This window comes from Lithobates pipiens, unplaced genomic scaffold (assembly GCF_037356315.1).
Source record: "Lithobates pipiens isolate NorthernLeopardFrog02 unplaced genomic scaffold, aLitPip1_a1.2 Scaffold_10, whole genome shotgun sequence".
Taxonomy (NCBI): domain Eukaryota; kingdom Metazoa; phylum Chordata; class Amphibia; order Anura; family Ranidae; genus Lithobates; species Lithobates pipiens.
Genome location: NW_027507686.1, coordinates 64,039,124 through 64,055,154, shown reverse-complemented (window position 1 = coordinate 64,055,154; position 16,031 = coordinate 64,039,124). Strand labels below are relative to the sequence as shown.

General features: G+C 45.4%; 1 protein-coding gene across 2 annotated transcripts in view; it reads right to left on the bottom strand.

Moving 5' to 3' along the window:
- LOC143931485 (phospholipase A and acyltransferase 4-like) overlaps window positions 1-15,306 on the bottom strand; it is a 34,977-nt gene extending 19,671 nt beyond the window's left edge. Inside the window, exons 1-2 of one of the 2 annotated variants that reach the window (XM_077455759.1) lie at window positions 15,215-15,306; window positions 4,342-4,400 (exon numbers count right to left, since the gene is read on the bottom strand). In XM_077455759.1, the coding sequence (XP_077311885.1) occupies window positions 4,342-4,353 (12 nt within the window). In that variant the 5' untranslated portion in view covers window positions 4,354-4,400; window positions 15,215-15,306. Of the gene's footprint in view, window positions 1-4,341; window positions 4,401-4,742; window positions 4,940-15,214 lie in introns of those variants that run through there. The other variant, XM_077455760.1, reaches the window with a different exon arrangement.
- Between the last annotated feature and the right edge of the window lie 725 nt (window positions 15,307-16,031).

Sequence of the window (16,031 nt, the reverse complement as noted above, 5' to 3'; positions counted from 1 at the left end):
TTAAAATAAAGATTTAGAAAAAGTAATCACAGTCGAGTTATGTGCAGTAACACAATGCAAGGCTGAGAGAGACACCTTAAAGGGATATACTGAGAGAATGAGAGTGAGATACCCCCTGAGGAGTCAAATTTTTATCTATAATTTTTTTAATATTTAATAATATATATATATATATATATATATATATATATATATATATATATATTTTTTAATTAACAAATACTACAGGGAGGGAGCCGGGATATCTTGGTGGCAGGCAAAAATGCCTGCCGTCATAGCTGAATAGTGAAAAGATACAGTGCTCAAGTGCAGCACAACAACCAGTGCCACTGTCTGCCGCCGAGATATCCTGGTGCTGGCTCCCCACAAGCAAGCAGCAACCTACCTGAACCAACCTGCAGTGGCAGGCAGCTGCTGCACCAAGGAGGACTCAGAGAGAAAGGGAACTGTCCTGGGTGAGGGCTACAGAAAGAATGATGCTGCCAGTTTGGACTAGCTGCTGTGCTGAGGCTCAGCAAGGGAGGGGTTAGGAACCAGGCCAGGCCACGGAGCTCGCTGCTGCTGTCTTCTTGAGTCTGTTTGACTCTTGTGGCTCAGCAGTGCAACTGCACTAGGGGAAAATCTCCACCCCCAGGTGCAGCAAGCAAAATTAGGGAGCTCAATAGGCGGGCCAGGTCGGTATTGCGGCCCGTCCTAATGAAATCCAATTAAATACATTACAATGGGGGACTGGCAAGCAGCCAGTATGCATGGGGAAAATGTTACTCAGTGTTCTAAATTACAGTTGTAAATGATTTTTCCAGACAGACTGTCTGTTGCTAGGCAGTTTAGAAAAAAAATGTCTAATCATGAGGTGCGGGACTAGCATTTAAAAGCACAGAACACATTTTATCACACAGACACATATTACGGTGTAACTTTACACAAAATTAAAAACTCAACAGGAAAAATAATTATATAGTTTATTTTTTATATATTTATTTATTTCCTGCAATAAAAACTGGTGGGACGCTTCCCCAGGAGCCCCTATGGAAAAGAGCCTCCACTGGGAGGGGGGAAGATGGTGGGAAAGGAGTAGTGAGGGTAGGTAGGGTACCACACACAAGGTACAATAGACAACCCTCAGTTATATACCATGAATAAGGATAAGCTCCGGCGTGTTCGCACAACCCATGTGCAAAGCCAGCTAGGAAATCGGCGGACCGCTGCACTAATCACAGGCAGTGAGACATTGTCCTGATGCGCGGCTGCAGAGATCGGGAAATGTCTCACCGCCTGTGATTAGTGCAACACAGTGCCGACTTCCTGGCGGGCTCTGCACATGGGCTGTGCGAACACGCCGGAGCTCATCCTTAACCATGAGATATCAACACCTAAACAGTAATGCCCTGCGCTTCCATCCAGCCAGCCCAAATTTTCTGAACTTCTTTTTTAATATAATTTCAAGAATATTGCTGAAGATTATCTTGATGTGTAAAGAAAGGGGTGTTAAAGAGGAGGGCCAGCTGAAGGAAACATTTTTTTAAAAGTCAGCAGCTACAAACACTGTAGCTGCTGACTTTTAATAAGCACAATTACCTATCCAGGGTGCCTGCGATGTCGGCCACTCGAGGCCGACCCGTCCCTCGGCTCTCGGGTCCCGGCGCCGTCATACGTACTAAAGGAAACAGGCAGTGGAGCCTTGCGGTTTCACTGCTCGTTTCCTACTGCGCACTCGCGAGTCACGCAGTGCTTTGTGAATAGGGCGCGCTGTGTTCTGGGACACACACAATTCCCAGAACACAGCGTGCCCCATTCCCCAGAAGACAACGCGAGGAGAAGAAGACTGAAGATCATCGCGGAATAGGAAGAGGCAGATTAGGATGATCTGCCTAGCAACAGGCATTTTTTTTTCCCAAATGTATTTAAAGGATTGTTTTTATGTATTTTTTTTTAGGGTGGCCCTCCACTTTAAGTGCTCCTTTCTGGCATCGGCGGATCCAGGGGGGACAACGGGGCAATTGCCCCCTCCGAGAATATGCCCAGCGGGTGTCAGCGCAGCCGGTTCCGCGGGTACAATCGCGGCCGGTTCCGTGGGTAGCCGCTGCCGGTTCCGCGGGTACCAGCGCGGCCGGTTCCGCGGGTACCCGCGGCCGGTTCCGCGGGTACAATCACGGCCGGTTCCGCGGGTACCAGCGCGGCCGGTTTCGCGGGTACCCGCGGCCGGTTCCGCGGGTGCCAGCGCGCCCGGTTCCGCGGGTGACTGTGCAGAGTGGACGGGTGAGGGGGGGTAGCTGGGCGGCTTAGGAGGGCTGCTGGCCAATCAGGAAGCCAGCGGGCAGGGGAGCAGAGAGATGACATCATCTCTCACTGCCCTGCATCCCTCCAGTTCCGCCCTCACTGTGCAGGAAGCTGTGTGCAGCAGAGAGATTACATCATCTCTCTGCTGCCTATCTTCACTCTGGACTCAACAAAAGAACACCTTAGCAGAAAAATGACACAGTAGGTGACAATCCGCAATGTGTGGCAGGCTACGTGGCAAGTGGCAATCCGAAATGTGTGGCAGGCTACGTGGCAATCCGCAATGTGTGGCAGGTGATGTGGCAAGTGACAATCCGCAATGTGTGGCAGGTGACGTGGCAAGTGGCAATCCGCAATGTGTGGCAGGCTACGTGACAATCCGCAATGTGTAGCAGGCGACGTGGCAAGTGGCAATCTGCAATGTGTGGCAGGCTGCGTGTCAATCCGCAATGTGTGGCAGGTGACGTTGCAAGTGACAATCCGCAATATGTGGTAGGTGACGTGGCAAGTGGCAATCCGCAATGTGTGGCAGGCGACGTGGAAAGTGACAATCAGCAATGTGTGGCAGGTGACGTGGCAAGTGACAATCCGCAATGTGTGGCAGGCTATGTGGCAATCCGCAATGTGTGGCAGGTGACGTGGCAAGTGACAATCCGCAATGTGTGGCAGGCTACGTGACAATCCGCAATGTGTGGCAGGCGACGTGGTAAGTGGCAATCCGCAATGTGTGGCAGGCTACGTGTCAATCCGCAATGTGTGGCAGGTGACGTGGCAAGTGACAATCCGCAATGTGTGGTAGGTGACGTGGCAAGTGGCAATCCGCAATGTGTGGCAGGCGACGTGGCAAGTGACAATCAGCAATGTGTGGCAGGTGATGTGGCAAGTGACAATCCGCAATGTTTGGCAGACTACGTGGCAAGTGGCAATCCGCAATGTGTGGCAGGCGACGTGGCAAGTGACAATCCGCAATGTGTGGCAGGTGACGTGGCAAGTGACAATCCGCAATGTGTGGCAGGCGGCAATCCGCAATGTGTGGCAGGCTACGTGTCAATCCGCAATGTGTGGCAGGCGGCAATCCGCAATGTGTGGCAGGCTACGTGTCAATTCGCAATGTGTGGCAGGTGACATGCCAAGTGACAATACACAATGTGTGGTAGGTGACGTGGCAAGTGGCAATCCGCAATGTGTGGCAGGCGACGTGGCAAGTGACAATCCGCAATGTGTGGCAGGCGGCAATCCACAATGTGTGGCAGGCTACGTGTCAATCCGCAATGTGTGGCAGGTGACATGGCAAGTGACAATCCGCAATGTGTGGTAGGTGACGTGGCAAGTGGCAATCCGCAATGTGTGGCAGGCTATGTGGCAAATGACAATCCGCAATGTGTGGCAGGTGACGTGGCAAGTGAAAATCCACAATGTGTAGCAGGCTACGTGGCAAGTAGCAATCCGTATTTGGTGACAAGTGACGTGGCAAGTGGCAATCCGCAATGTGTGGCAGGTGACGTGGCAAGTAACAATCCGCATTTGGTGACAAGTGACGTGGCAAGTGACAATCCGCATTTGGTGGCAGGCGACATGGCGAAAGACACCCTCGGGGCTCCCATTGATTCTGCATTATGGTGAGTTGAACCATTTAATTTTATATTACAATGTATTAATAGAAATAATGTGCTTCAATCATCCTGACACCATAACAGCCATGGTGCCGTAATGATTGAAGTGCCAATACCAGCCATTTCCCATATAAATTGCCCCCAAAAAAACATATTTTATAGAAGTGCCCCTCACGTGACTGGACTCTGGATCCGCCCCTGCTTTCTGGGTGACAAATACACTAGGTACTCCAGGTAATGTTCCATGAGCTGAAGGTATATTTATTTCTACAGGGGTTCCCCAAGACTTAATTATTTTTAAGGGTTCTCCGAAGCATAAAGGTTGAGAAAGGCTGTTAAGGTGTGTATTTAATTATACAGAAGTAGTAAATTATTTGATTAAATTAAAAGGGTTTCCTTGTCAAAGATGCGCTGCAAATAACAGGAAATAGGGGAAAATTATACTTACTATCAAAGGCATGTCTTGTGTCTTCTGTTGCTTTTTGCAAACTCAGAACTGTCTGTCTTCTGCCCAAAAAAATTCAGAGGAGGTATAATTACAACAAGTGTCTACAAATACTTTCATAGTTAAATGATAACTTAAAAAAGGGTGGCACAGTGGTGCAGTGGTTAACAGTGTTTCTCAACTCCAGTCCTCAAGGCACCCCAACAGGTCATGTTTTCAGGATTCCCCTCTGATGAAATGGCTGTAGTAATTACTAAGGCAGTGAAACTGATCAAATCACCTGTGAAAAATAATGGTGAGCCTGAAATCATGACCTGTTGGGGCGCCTTGAGGACTGGAGTTGATAAACATTGGGTTAGCACTCTCATCTAGCAGTAAAATGGGGCGCTGCTTTGAATCCCTACCATAGCACTACCTGCCTGGAGTTTGTATGTTCTCCCTGTGTCTGCTTGGGTTTCCTCCGGGTACTTTGGTTTCCTCCCACACTCCAAAGACATGCAGGTAGGTTAATTGGCTTCTGCCCAAAATTTGGCTCTAGTATATGAATGAGGACCTTGGATTGTGGGCTCCTTGAGGGTAGGGACCAATGTGAGTGTGCAATGTACAGGGACAGGGACAATTGTAGACACTCACTCAGGTTGAACTGGATGGACTGGTGTCTTTATTCAACCTTACTAACTATGTAAAAAAAAAAAAGTAGGTATCCAATCTGGCAGATCCCATGAATGTATATATAAAAGTCTGTAGCAGTAGTCCACAACAACAATCGGGGCAGCTGTCCCCAGAGCAGAATCAGCCTCTGTAATTAAACAAACAGGTGACAGAGGTGTAGTATTCGGATGGTTTATTAAAAACACATGTCAGAGAAACTGCTATTTATAGGGACAGGTGTTGTGAGGCGACCAGTGGAACATCATTATAGTGTAAAAAACATATTCCATTTGTAGAATCTCTTAGAACTATATTGTTTTGAGTTGCCATTTTTTGGTTTTTAAAAAACAGTCCTAATGCTACACTTAGGCCCCTTTCACATCGAGGCATCGGCGGTAAAAATGGCGGCGCTTTTGCGGAGGTTTTCGGCCGCTAGTGGGGCGCTTTTAACCCCCCGCTAGCGGCCAAAAAAGGGTTAAAATGACCCGCAAAGTGCCACTGCAGTGGTGCTGCCCATTCATTTCAATGGGCAGGGGCGCATTAGGAACGGTGTATACAGCGCTCCAAAGATGCTGCTTGCAGGAGTTTTTTTAACATCCTGCCAGCTCATCGTCTCAATGTGAAAGTATTCGGGCTGCAGGGGAGCCGTTTTTCAGACGCTTTACAGGCGCTATTTTTAGCCCAAAAGTGCCTGAAAAACACCTCAGTGTGAAAGGGGTCTAAAGCTGGGCATACACCATACAATTTTCTTATTCAATTTTCTTTAGATTTACTTACAACTATGTAGTGCAAGGGTCTGTCTCACTGCATACAAATTGAAAGTGTTTACGTTTGACCTCCTATTATATGGTTTTAAAAAATGGAAAGGAAAATTGTATAATGTATGGTCAACCCAATGCCGGCCATACACGGTTCAAATTTCTTAAGAATTTTCTTTCGAAAATCGTATCTAGGAATTTTTGTATGAATTTCGCACCATTAGTGGCCTGCAAAAAAAAAAATAAACGAACGATTTTCTAATCAATGATGGGAGAATCGTACGAGAAATGTAATAAGAAAAGAAAATTTACGGAGAGAAACGAAGTTCCCGGCCACAAAAATTATTTTCTGTAGCAACATAAGGTGAAATTGAAGACTTGGTCAGCCGAATTTTGAAAATCAATAGTGGCATCATCGGATCACAAAAAAAAAAAAAACGAACTTTCTAATTTTGAAAAGAAAATTCATTTGAAATTCGACCATGTATGGCCTGCATTAGCGGTTGAAAACTGAAAACTGGAGAGTGAAAAATCTGGTGCCACTGTGCATGGTAGCCTATCAGCTTCTAAATTCAGCTATGCACTCTCCTGTTTTAGTAAATCAACCCCTTAATAGGCGCTTCTCTCCCCCCCCACTGGTAAGTTATGCATTTGCTCTATTTTTTCATTGATATTTGTTTTAGTAGAATGCAGCCCTCACATAGTTACATAGTTAGCAAGGTTGAATAAAGACACCAGTCCATCCAGTTCAACCTGAGTGGGTGTGAGTGTCTGCAATTATCCCTATCCCTGACTGTACATCTATTATATTATTATTATTTTTTTTTAAGTCAGCAGCTACAAATACTGCAGCTGCTGACTCAAAATAAGGACACTCAACTGTCCAGTGCGCCTGCGATGTCAGCACCCGAAGCCGAACTGTCGCTCGGGTCTCGGTGCTGCTGCCGCCATCTTCGGTATAAGGAAGTGAAGCCTTGTGGCTTCACTTCCCGGTTCCCTAATGAACATGTGCGAGTTGCGCTGCACAATACAGATAGTCCCTGCTGTCTCTGGGACCTGTGTGTTTCCCAGCGGGGGGGGGGGGGGGGGGGCAGGAAGTGGTGTATGAGCCATCTATGAAGTGGGTGCAGATACCTGTATTATGCAGGTATCTGCAACCCCCTCCCCCCTGAAAGGTGCCAATTGTGGCACTGGAGGGGGGGAGGGTTCTGATGAGCGGAAGTTCCAATTTAGGGTGGAACTCTGCTTTAAGGTACCCATATAATGCTGTTAATTTACACATATATCGCACACTCACATTGGTCCCAACCCTCAAGGAGCCCACAAACCAAGGTCCCCAACTCACATTCATACACTAGGGCCAGTTTTGGACAGAAGCCAATTAAGCTACACTCCAGCATGTCTTTGGAGTGTGGGAGGAAAGCAGAGTACCCAGAGGAGACCCACGCAGGCACAGGGAGAACATGCAAACTCCAGGCAGGTAGTGTCGTGGTTGGGATTCAAACCAGCGACGCTTTTTACTGCTAGGTGAGAGTGCTAACCACTACACCGCTGTGCTACCCTCCAAAACTTTTGTTTAGTTTGAAAACAGTAGGGAAGGATTAGTACCCCTGTCAACTTTTGTTGCTCTTTATGGGGAGATTTAAGCAAGCCATACATAGTCGAATTTTGAAACAAATTTTCTTTTCTAAATCAGAAAGTTCGTTTTTTTCTGATCCGATGATGCCACCATTGATTTTCGAAATTCGGCCGATCAAGCCCTCAATTTAACCTCATGTTGCTACAGAAAATAATTTTTGTGGCCGGGAATCTTCTTATTTCTGTAAATTTTCTTTTCTTGCACATGCACATTTTTTTTCTTATTACATTTCTCGTACGATTCTCACATCATTGATTAGAAAATGGTTTGTTTTTCAAAAAATTTCCAACATGTCCGATTCCTCAAATTTGATTGCCGCATGAAAATCGGCTGTTGAAATTCGTACGAAAATTCTTAGATGCAATATTCGAAAGAAAATTCTTTGGAAATTCAAACCATGTATGGCCAGCATTACCCTCTTTATTTATCCTGGCGTCGATAGGACGTAAATTTTGTTTGGGTACAGTGTCGCACGAACATGCAATTGTCAGTTAAAGCGACGCAGTGCCATATCTCAAAAAAAGACCCTGGTCATTGAGCAGCCAATTGTTCTGGGGCTGAAGTGGTTAAAGAGCATGTATGGTGAGCATGTACAGTTTTGAAGGCCATAAAATGCCAAGATGGCACAAAACCCCCACAAATTACCCCATTTTAGAAAGTAGACACCCCAAGCTATTTGCTGAGAGGCATGTTGAGTCCATGGAATATTTTATATTTTGCCACAAGTTGCGGGAAAATTACAAACTTTTTTTTTTTTTTTCACAAAGTTGTCACTAAATGATATATTGCTCACGCATGCCATGGGCATATGTGAAATGACACCCCAAAATAAATTCTGCTGCTTCTCCTGAGTACGGGGATACCACATATGTGGGACTTTTTGGGAGCCTAGCCGCGTACGGGGCCCCGAAAACCAAGCACCGCCTTCAGGCTTTCTAAGGGCGTTACAGTTTTGAAGGCCATAAAATGCCAAGATGGCACAAACCCCCCCCCAAATGACCCCATTTTGGAAAGTAGACACCCCTAAATTTAGGGGTACACTAGTGAGACTAGGTAATAAATGGCGGGTGCCCTGAAACTATAAAAAAAATAACTAACCAATCAGCGTCACCTGTAACAGTTATATGGTGATCACTGGTGAAAGGGTTAACTAGGGGGCAATCAGGGGGCTTTATGCGGTAGTATATGGGGGTCCCTGGCGCTATAAAAAGCTGCGGCGAACCTAAATACCTACCTGCCTAACTAGCGTCACCTGTGACACTAATACAGCGATCAGAAAAACGATCGCTTATTAGGCTGGGTTCACACTGGAGCGATGCGGGAACGCCACGAATCCGCGGCGGGTTCCCGCATTGCATGCCTCCCGGCGGCAGTTCACACTGCCCTATGCGAACTGCTGGGAGTGTCAGTGAAATGTTAATGACACCCCCAGATCAGTTCGCATATCGCAGTGCGATCTGCAAACTCGGATCGCATGGTGTGAACACCCATGCGATCCGATTCTGCTGCGGACCAAAAAAAGGGTCCCGTGCGAGTTTGCGGCGGGTGCGGCGGGTGCGACACGAATTCAGCCATACTATCTGTATGGCTGAACTCGAATCGCACAGAGATCGGATGTGATTTGCACTGCAGTGCGGTGCGAATCACATCCGTTCTCATAAACCGCTGCAATGTGAACCCAGCCTTAGTGACACTGGCGACGGGGGGTGATCACGGGGTTAAACCTTTATTGGGGGGGTTAGGGGGGTACCTTAGAACTAAAGGGGGCTAACCCTAACTGCCCTAACAGTTATTACAGTCACAAATGACACCCGCCGGGTGATCAGGGGGTTAAACCTTTATTAGGTAATAAATGGCGGGTGCCCTGAAACTATAAAAAAATAACTAACCAACCAGCGTCACCTGTAACAGTTATATGGTGATCACTGGTGAAAGGGTTAACTAGGGGGCAATCAGGGGGCTTTATGCGGTAGTATATGGGGGTCCCTGGCGCTATAAAAAGCTGCGGCGAACCTAAATACCTACCTGCCTAACTAGCGTCACCTGTGACACTAATACGGCGATCAGAAAAATGATCGCTTATTAGGCTGGGTTCACACTGGAGCGATGCGGAAACGCCACGAATCCGCGGCGGGTTCCCGCATCGCATGCCTCCCGGCGGCAGTTCACACTGCCCTATGCGAACTGCTGGGAGTGTCAGTGAAATGTTACTGACACCCCCAGATCAGTTCGCATATCGCAGTGCGATCTGCAAACTCGGATCGCATGGTGTGAACACCCATGCGATCCGATTCTGCTGCGGGCCAAAAAAAGGGTCCCGTGCGAATTTGCGGCGGGTGCGGCGGGTGTGGCGGGTGCGGCGAATGGCTGAACTCGAATCGCACAGAGATCGGATGTGATTTGCACTGCAGTGCGGTGCGAATCACATTCGTTCTCATAAACCGCTGCAATGTGAACCCTGCCTTAGTGACACTGGCGACGGGGGGTGATCACGGGGTTAAACCTTTATTGGGGGGGTTAGGGGGGCACATTAGAACTAAAGGGGGCTAACCCTAACTGCCCTAACAGTTATTACAGTCACAAATGACACCAATGCAAAAAAAAAAAAAAAAAAAAAAAAAAAGCAATTGGTGTCACTGTGACTGGGGGGGCAGGGGTAATTGGGGGGTGATCGTGGGGTAAAGGGGGGGGTGTGAGTGTGCCTGGCATGTTCTACTGTGTAGTGTAGTGCTTGTGCAACTCACCGATGCTCTCTCCTCGGTGCCGGAACGAAAACTACCGACACGGAGGAGAGAATACATCACTTCCTCTCCTGTGTTTACATTACAGGAGAGGAAGTGATGTCACCGGACATTTTCATTCGCCGGGAGCGATCGCGAGGGGGTGGCCATGAATGAATGGCCGTCCCCTCGTCCGGCATCGCTCCCGAACGAATACCGACCGCCGCAGGCACCGGGCGGGGGCCCGATCGGGCCCCCGACCCGCGGGAGGCAAGGGACGTACATGTAAGCCCTTATGCCTGCCCGTGCCATTCTGCCGACGTACATCGGCGTGCGGCGGTCGGCAAGTGGTTAAAGGAGAATTGTACAGAAAAACAAGATTGGTTAAACCCAGAAGTGTTTTTTTTTTTTTTTTTTTACCACCACTATTGCTTTATATTGGCTTTTGTAATTCACAAATGCAGCAATTTTGAATTCAGATGAAAGGTTTAGCACTGGGAAACACTTTTTTGATGAATAAAAAGTGCATTTTATATACAACTATATAGAGCAGACTAAAATGAGGGACAGATGAGGAGGAATGAGGGACAGAGGGGCATTGCTCCAAATCAGGGACAGTCCCTCGAAATCAGGGACAGTTGGGAGCTATGGGAATGGGGTTTATGAAGTGAAGGGGGGGTGCAGCTGCTGTGTCCTCCTTTGGCTGAAATCCTCCTCGTTGGAACCCCTCCCCCACCAAGGGACTGTGACAGGCACTCATCAAGAGTACCCGACAAAGCCCGCTCTCTCTGCCCAGCTTCCCCATTCATAGATTCCATTAATACGGCTTCTATGAATGAAACATGATCCATGAAGGAAGGGTGCGGACCTATTAGCTGTTCGTCCTCCATTCATAGATCCTGTTACATTTGTAGAAACTGCAATACAGATCCCATGAGTGGAGCAGTTGGGCAGAAAGTGTGGGCAAAGTCAGGCACTCGATGAGTGGCAATCACAGCCCCTAATTCTGTTAACCCATGTCACATTAACCTTCCTGACGGTATTCCCGAGTGTGGCTCGGGGTGGATTTTCAGTACCAAAAGCGGTAACCCTGAGCCACACTCGGGATCGCATCGCAGGATACAGGTACAGCTCACTTACCTAGTCCCCAGGATCCTGCGATGTCTCCCCGCAGTGTGAGCGGCTCATCCTCCACTTGATTCACCACAGAGCCGAGCTCCATTCCCTGCGAGCATTGTGACCCATGGGGATGGAGAACGGCACCAAGTTCAAAAAGTGAAACACACACTATACATACAGTACACTAATATTACAGATTACATTGCTATATGAAATAATTTCACATCCCTAGTGGTTTCTCCAGAGTCCTACGTGCAGTTTTATATTATAAATACTGTTCTTTCTGCCTGGAAACTGGAGATTGTCCATAGCAACCAAAACCTTCCCTTTACATAGAAAGTGGTTTTAGACCAGCTAGAAAATGGTGATAATAAATTAGAATGAATTGCAGAATTGAGTGATAGTTGTGGGTAAATTTGTCATCAAACACTGAAATTGACGACAGCGACAATTCTGCAAGTGAGCAAATTTCAGTGTTTTTGATCTGATTACATTATTGAATCATTTTTATTATAATTATATTATTATTTGTTATAATTATTTATAGTTATTTATGATATTATAGTTTATGATTTCGTGTTTCAAACTTCATCATAACCGGGATGGCTGACAATATTAAACGCCAAATTTCTATGCAAAAGAATTGTACCACTTTGAGCATCAAAAATCTGAAATAATCATACCGACAAGGTGGTTAACGATGGATGGGGGGGGGGGGGGGGGGCACGTGGAATGCATCATATTGAAGCTAAGCAATAATGCAGACATGAGAAAAATACATTAAAAAAGAAAGAAAAGGTAAACAGTTTGATACACATTTCACTACTCCTACATAACAGAGAGCAGCCTGAAAGGTTTTAGTATGCGGACTGGTGTAAATGATTAGTCTAGAACAAAGCAGCCTGTTAACCATAACAGGAAGGGTGGAGAGACAGTTTTTCTATAACTTTGCATTCTGCAGGACCTGACGGTGACATTTGTATGTAAGAAACTCTAAAACTATTGTCTTATTTTCCTAAAGGCAAACCTTAAATGTCACCTTTTAACCACTTAAGGAACTGGCCTCTTTCTGAGATTTGCTGTTTACAAGTTAAGAACAGGTTTTTTTGCCAGTAAATGTGGATAATGACAGAACTCTGGACGGCCGCACTCCAATGCTAAAACGATGCTTTATTCAAATAATATTTAGGACACAGCAAATGACATCACAGCGAAAGATGCTAACAGTTGACGCGTTTCGCACTAAGGCTAGTGCTTACCAGCTATGAGTAAGGACATGCAGATTTCAGCCTTCCATTAAACATTAGCTTGTGTTACTGTTTGTGCTCACAAGCAAACATAGACTTTAATCATTGCTATGTCAGCAGGTTTAAGTCTGCTTTAAATCTATGTACACAATACTGACCTGCCAGTCTAAAGCTCTAATAGTTTAGCCACAGACAGCTTTCATGGATATGGCTAATAATCAGAAGAAGAAAATTTCAATTGTTGGTGTGGGCTTGATACTGGGTTAATGAAATGTGTAAGAAGGAGGAATGAGAAGTGAGTTTGAAAACCCACTTTGTTTTTTGAGACGCTGACTACAGCAGTGGATTCTGGTAAGAATACTACCAAAGGGGGACTTCACCTATCACGGACCCCCTCGAGTGTGTTTTTTTCTGCATGTGTGAAGGTTTTTTGAAAGACGGGTGGTGGTGCAGCAGTTTCCAATATAAGAAAGGATTTATCCATTTCTTTATATATACGAGTGATGTTATACATTGGCTGGACAATGATGGACTTTTAATGGAGTTCCTCCTTGTTTTTATGTTTACTTATCGATACATTTATTTATATTAACGAGTATATATTTCAGCATCAATATTTGTACTTTAACTGATGAAATAGCGCTGCTTGATCTATATGTGATTAATTATTTTAGATATTTATTTATTTATGGATCGTTTTGGATACTAAATTATGACAGTGATGAAACACGGTAATGGAAACATTAGTGTAACCAAAAAAGTGCCCAAAGCCAGAAGTGAAATAGTCCACTCAAAGGTATATTGAATGAGAAGAGTGACTCCTTAGGTAGATATTGATACAACGTGCAATCTTCCTTCACCAACACACTGTGCTGATCACCAGTAAAAATGCACGCTTACCAGAAGGAAGTATGTAAGAGCTCACAACATATGCCACTTAGTCTGCCAGATGGATCACAAATTCGCCACCAAATATGACTGGAGCTTCTCCTGGAAAAAGCTTTCAAGTGCGCAGACAACTCATAAAATCTGCTCGGCGCTCACCTCCCCGTGTCCCCGCACGTCCTCCCTCCGCTCCCCAATCCTCTTCTCCTCTCGACTCCCCAGCTTATATTCATATAAGGCTCAATCTTGCTTATCAGTAGTGGAAACTTTTGATATTGCAATTTAAATACAGTCTAAATGCAATAAAAAGATTATAACCAGAAATAGGGAAAACCAAGGGTCAAAATTCTACACTCAATACATTCATAGGGCCATGCCACAATCACCCAGCAACTGTGTGGGATGCACGCTGTTGTGGCACAGTGGTGCAGGCTTTTAGAAGTTTAAACAGGTGCCTCCCAGCTGTCTGTCAAACACCCTATGAAAATGGATCCACAACGGATCACTCTTGAGAGGACGATGTTAAAGGGGTTGTAAAGGTAAAAGTGTTTCTATGCATTAAGGTGAAAAAACATCCAACAATGCCGGTCCCCCATCCTCCCGTTTTACTTAACTGACCCTTCTAAAGTCCCGCGCTCGTCCCGACATCCTCTTCGCAGCTCACCCTGGCCATTGATTGGTTAGAGTGGATGGATTGAAAGCAGCGCCGCTGCTGTCAATCACATCCAATGACGTGGCGCGCCGGGGGGCGGGGCTGAGTGATACAGCGAGTGGCTACGGCCGCTGGCTGTATCACTGGAACGCGCCCCCGAGCACTCCACACCATGCGAGGGAGCTCGCATGAAGTTGTGGAGTCCTTGCGGGGAGGAGCCAAGACAGCCACCGAGGGACCCCAGAAGAGCAGGTTCGGGGCCACTCTGTGCAAAACGAGCTGCACAGTGGAGGTAAAGTGGTGTTTCCACCAAAAAATAAAAAGCTGCTTAAAATTCGTAAAAAAATGAAAAAAAAAAAATTGGCAAAAAAAAAATATGTACTCACCTCTAAATACCTGTTGCTAGGGAGTCCCTCATAGTCTGCCTTCTTCCATGCCCGGACTGGTGACATCACTTACCCTCGCACCGCACATTCACCTGGGACCTGTCACGTGTCCCAGGTGACTGTACGGCGTATCATGGCGCCCTGCGCAGCTGGCGCATGCGCAGTGGGTGCCCACAGTATGCATGGCGGCGCCGGGAGCGGAGCGGGGAACGTGGGGGGGCTTCGTTCCCCCGCATTGCTGGACCCTGGGACAGGTAAGTGTCCGATTATTAAAAGTCAGCAGCTGCAGTATTTGTAGCTGCTGACTTTTAATTTATTTTTTTTAGGGGGTACCCCACTTAATCATAACATGTTTGTTATTTAAAAATAAAATAAAAATGCCCTTAGTGATCCTTTAATGAAAACCAGCCCTTACAGATAAGTTACTATGTTTGTTTGCTTTTTCATTTCCAAACCCTTTTAGATGAGTCTGCACCTGTTTCCTGGTCCTTGCCACATAAAATATATTTCACCTGTGACTCCTAGTATAAAAAGAATCTGAGAAGGCTTACTGGTTGGTCCAAAAATTTGTATCTATACTACTTCAAAAAGTTAGACCCAGAATAAACAAAATTGTGTTCTCTGTCAGCGCTCAGAATTAAAATGGTAAATTATAGCAAACACCATAATACCTATATATACCAATTTATTTTCTATGTTATTTCCACTTAAGTGAAATCAAAAGTATTCTCTTTTTTCACTTTGCATGTGCTAACCTAAAACCAACACATTTAAATGTCAATAAAATAATGTAAAAAGAGCCGTTGTTGGAGATCTTACCTGCTCAGCTGCTTAGTCTCTAGCAATGAGCACATCACAGGCGTGTATATATTAGAACTGCTTTTTGCTTTCATTTTCCATTCTTCGTTTCTAGGAAGTCACAATCCACGTCTACATTCCAAAGTCAAATCATGGTTGGCAACGTTCCGCAGCATTTTTTACTGAAAGAAAATGGAAAATTTACTGGCCAAGCACATTTTTTTTACTGGCAACCTGAGAAATTACAGAACTCCTATTAAAAACTAACACGGTGAATATTTGAACAGTATAAACATGATATGGAAACACTGACAATACAAAGAAAATTACCAAAGTAATTTACTTTATTTACACTTAAAAAGTCAATACTGCATGAAAATATCAGCCCCTGATATTTACTGGCAGTTGTAAAAAAAAAAGCACAGATTTTTACAAACTGTCAGTAAATTTACTGGCAGTTGGCAACCCCAGTAAGCATCTGGATACATAATCCACAAAGTAATATTGCAGAGTACAGAAACTACTTTTGGGAATCAATGGCACCTATTCAGATGGTGCCATTGCTGCCAATTGCCACAGATTTGCCATGTGACTTGACATATCAAATCGTATGACAAATCACATAAATGTGAACCAGAGCTTAAGCCTCAAATATTTATAATATTGCAGTTAACCAATTCTTAAATGTTTTCTTTTTTTCTTTTTCTTTTTTTTGTTTTCTTGATATATTTTCTTGGTTATCTGTCTAGTAACACACATTCTATCTTATGCCGGGTACACATGGGTCGAATATCGTATGAAATCAGCTGGTACACCGCCCATGTGTACATTTGGTAAT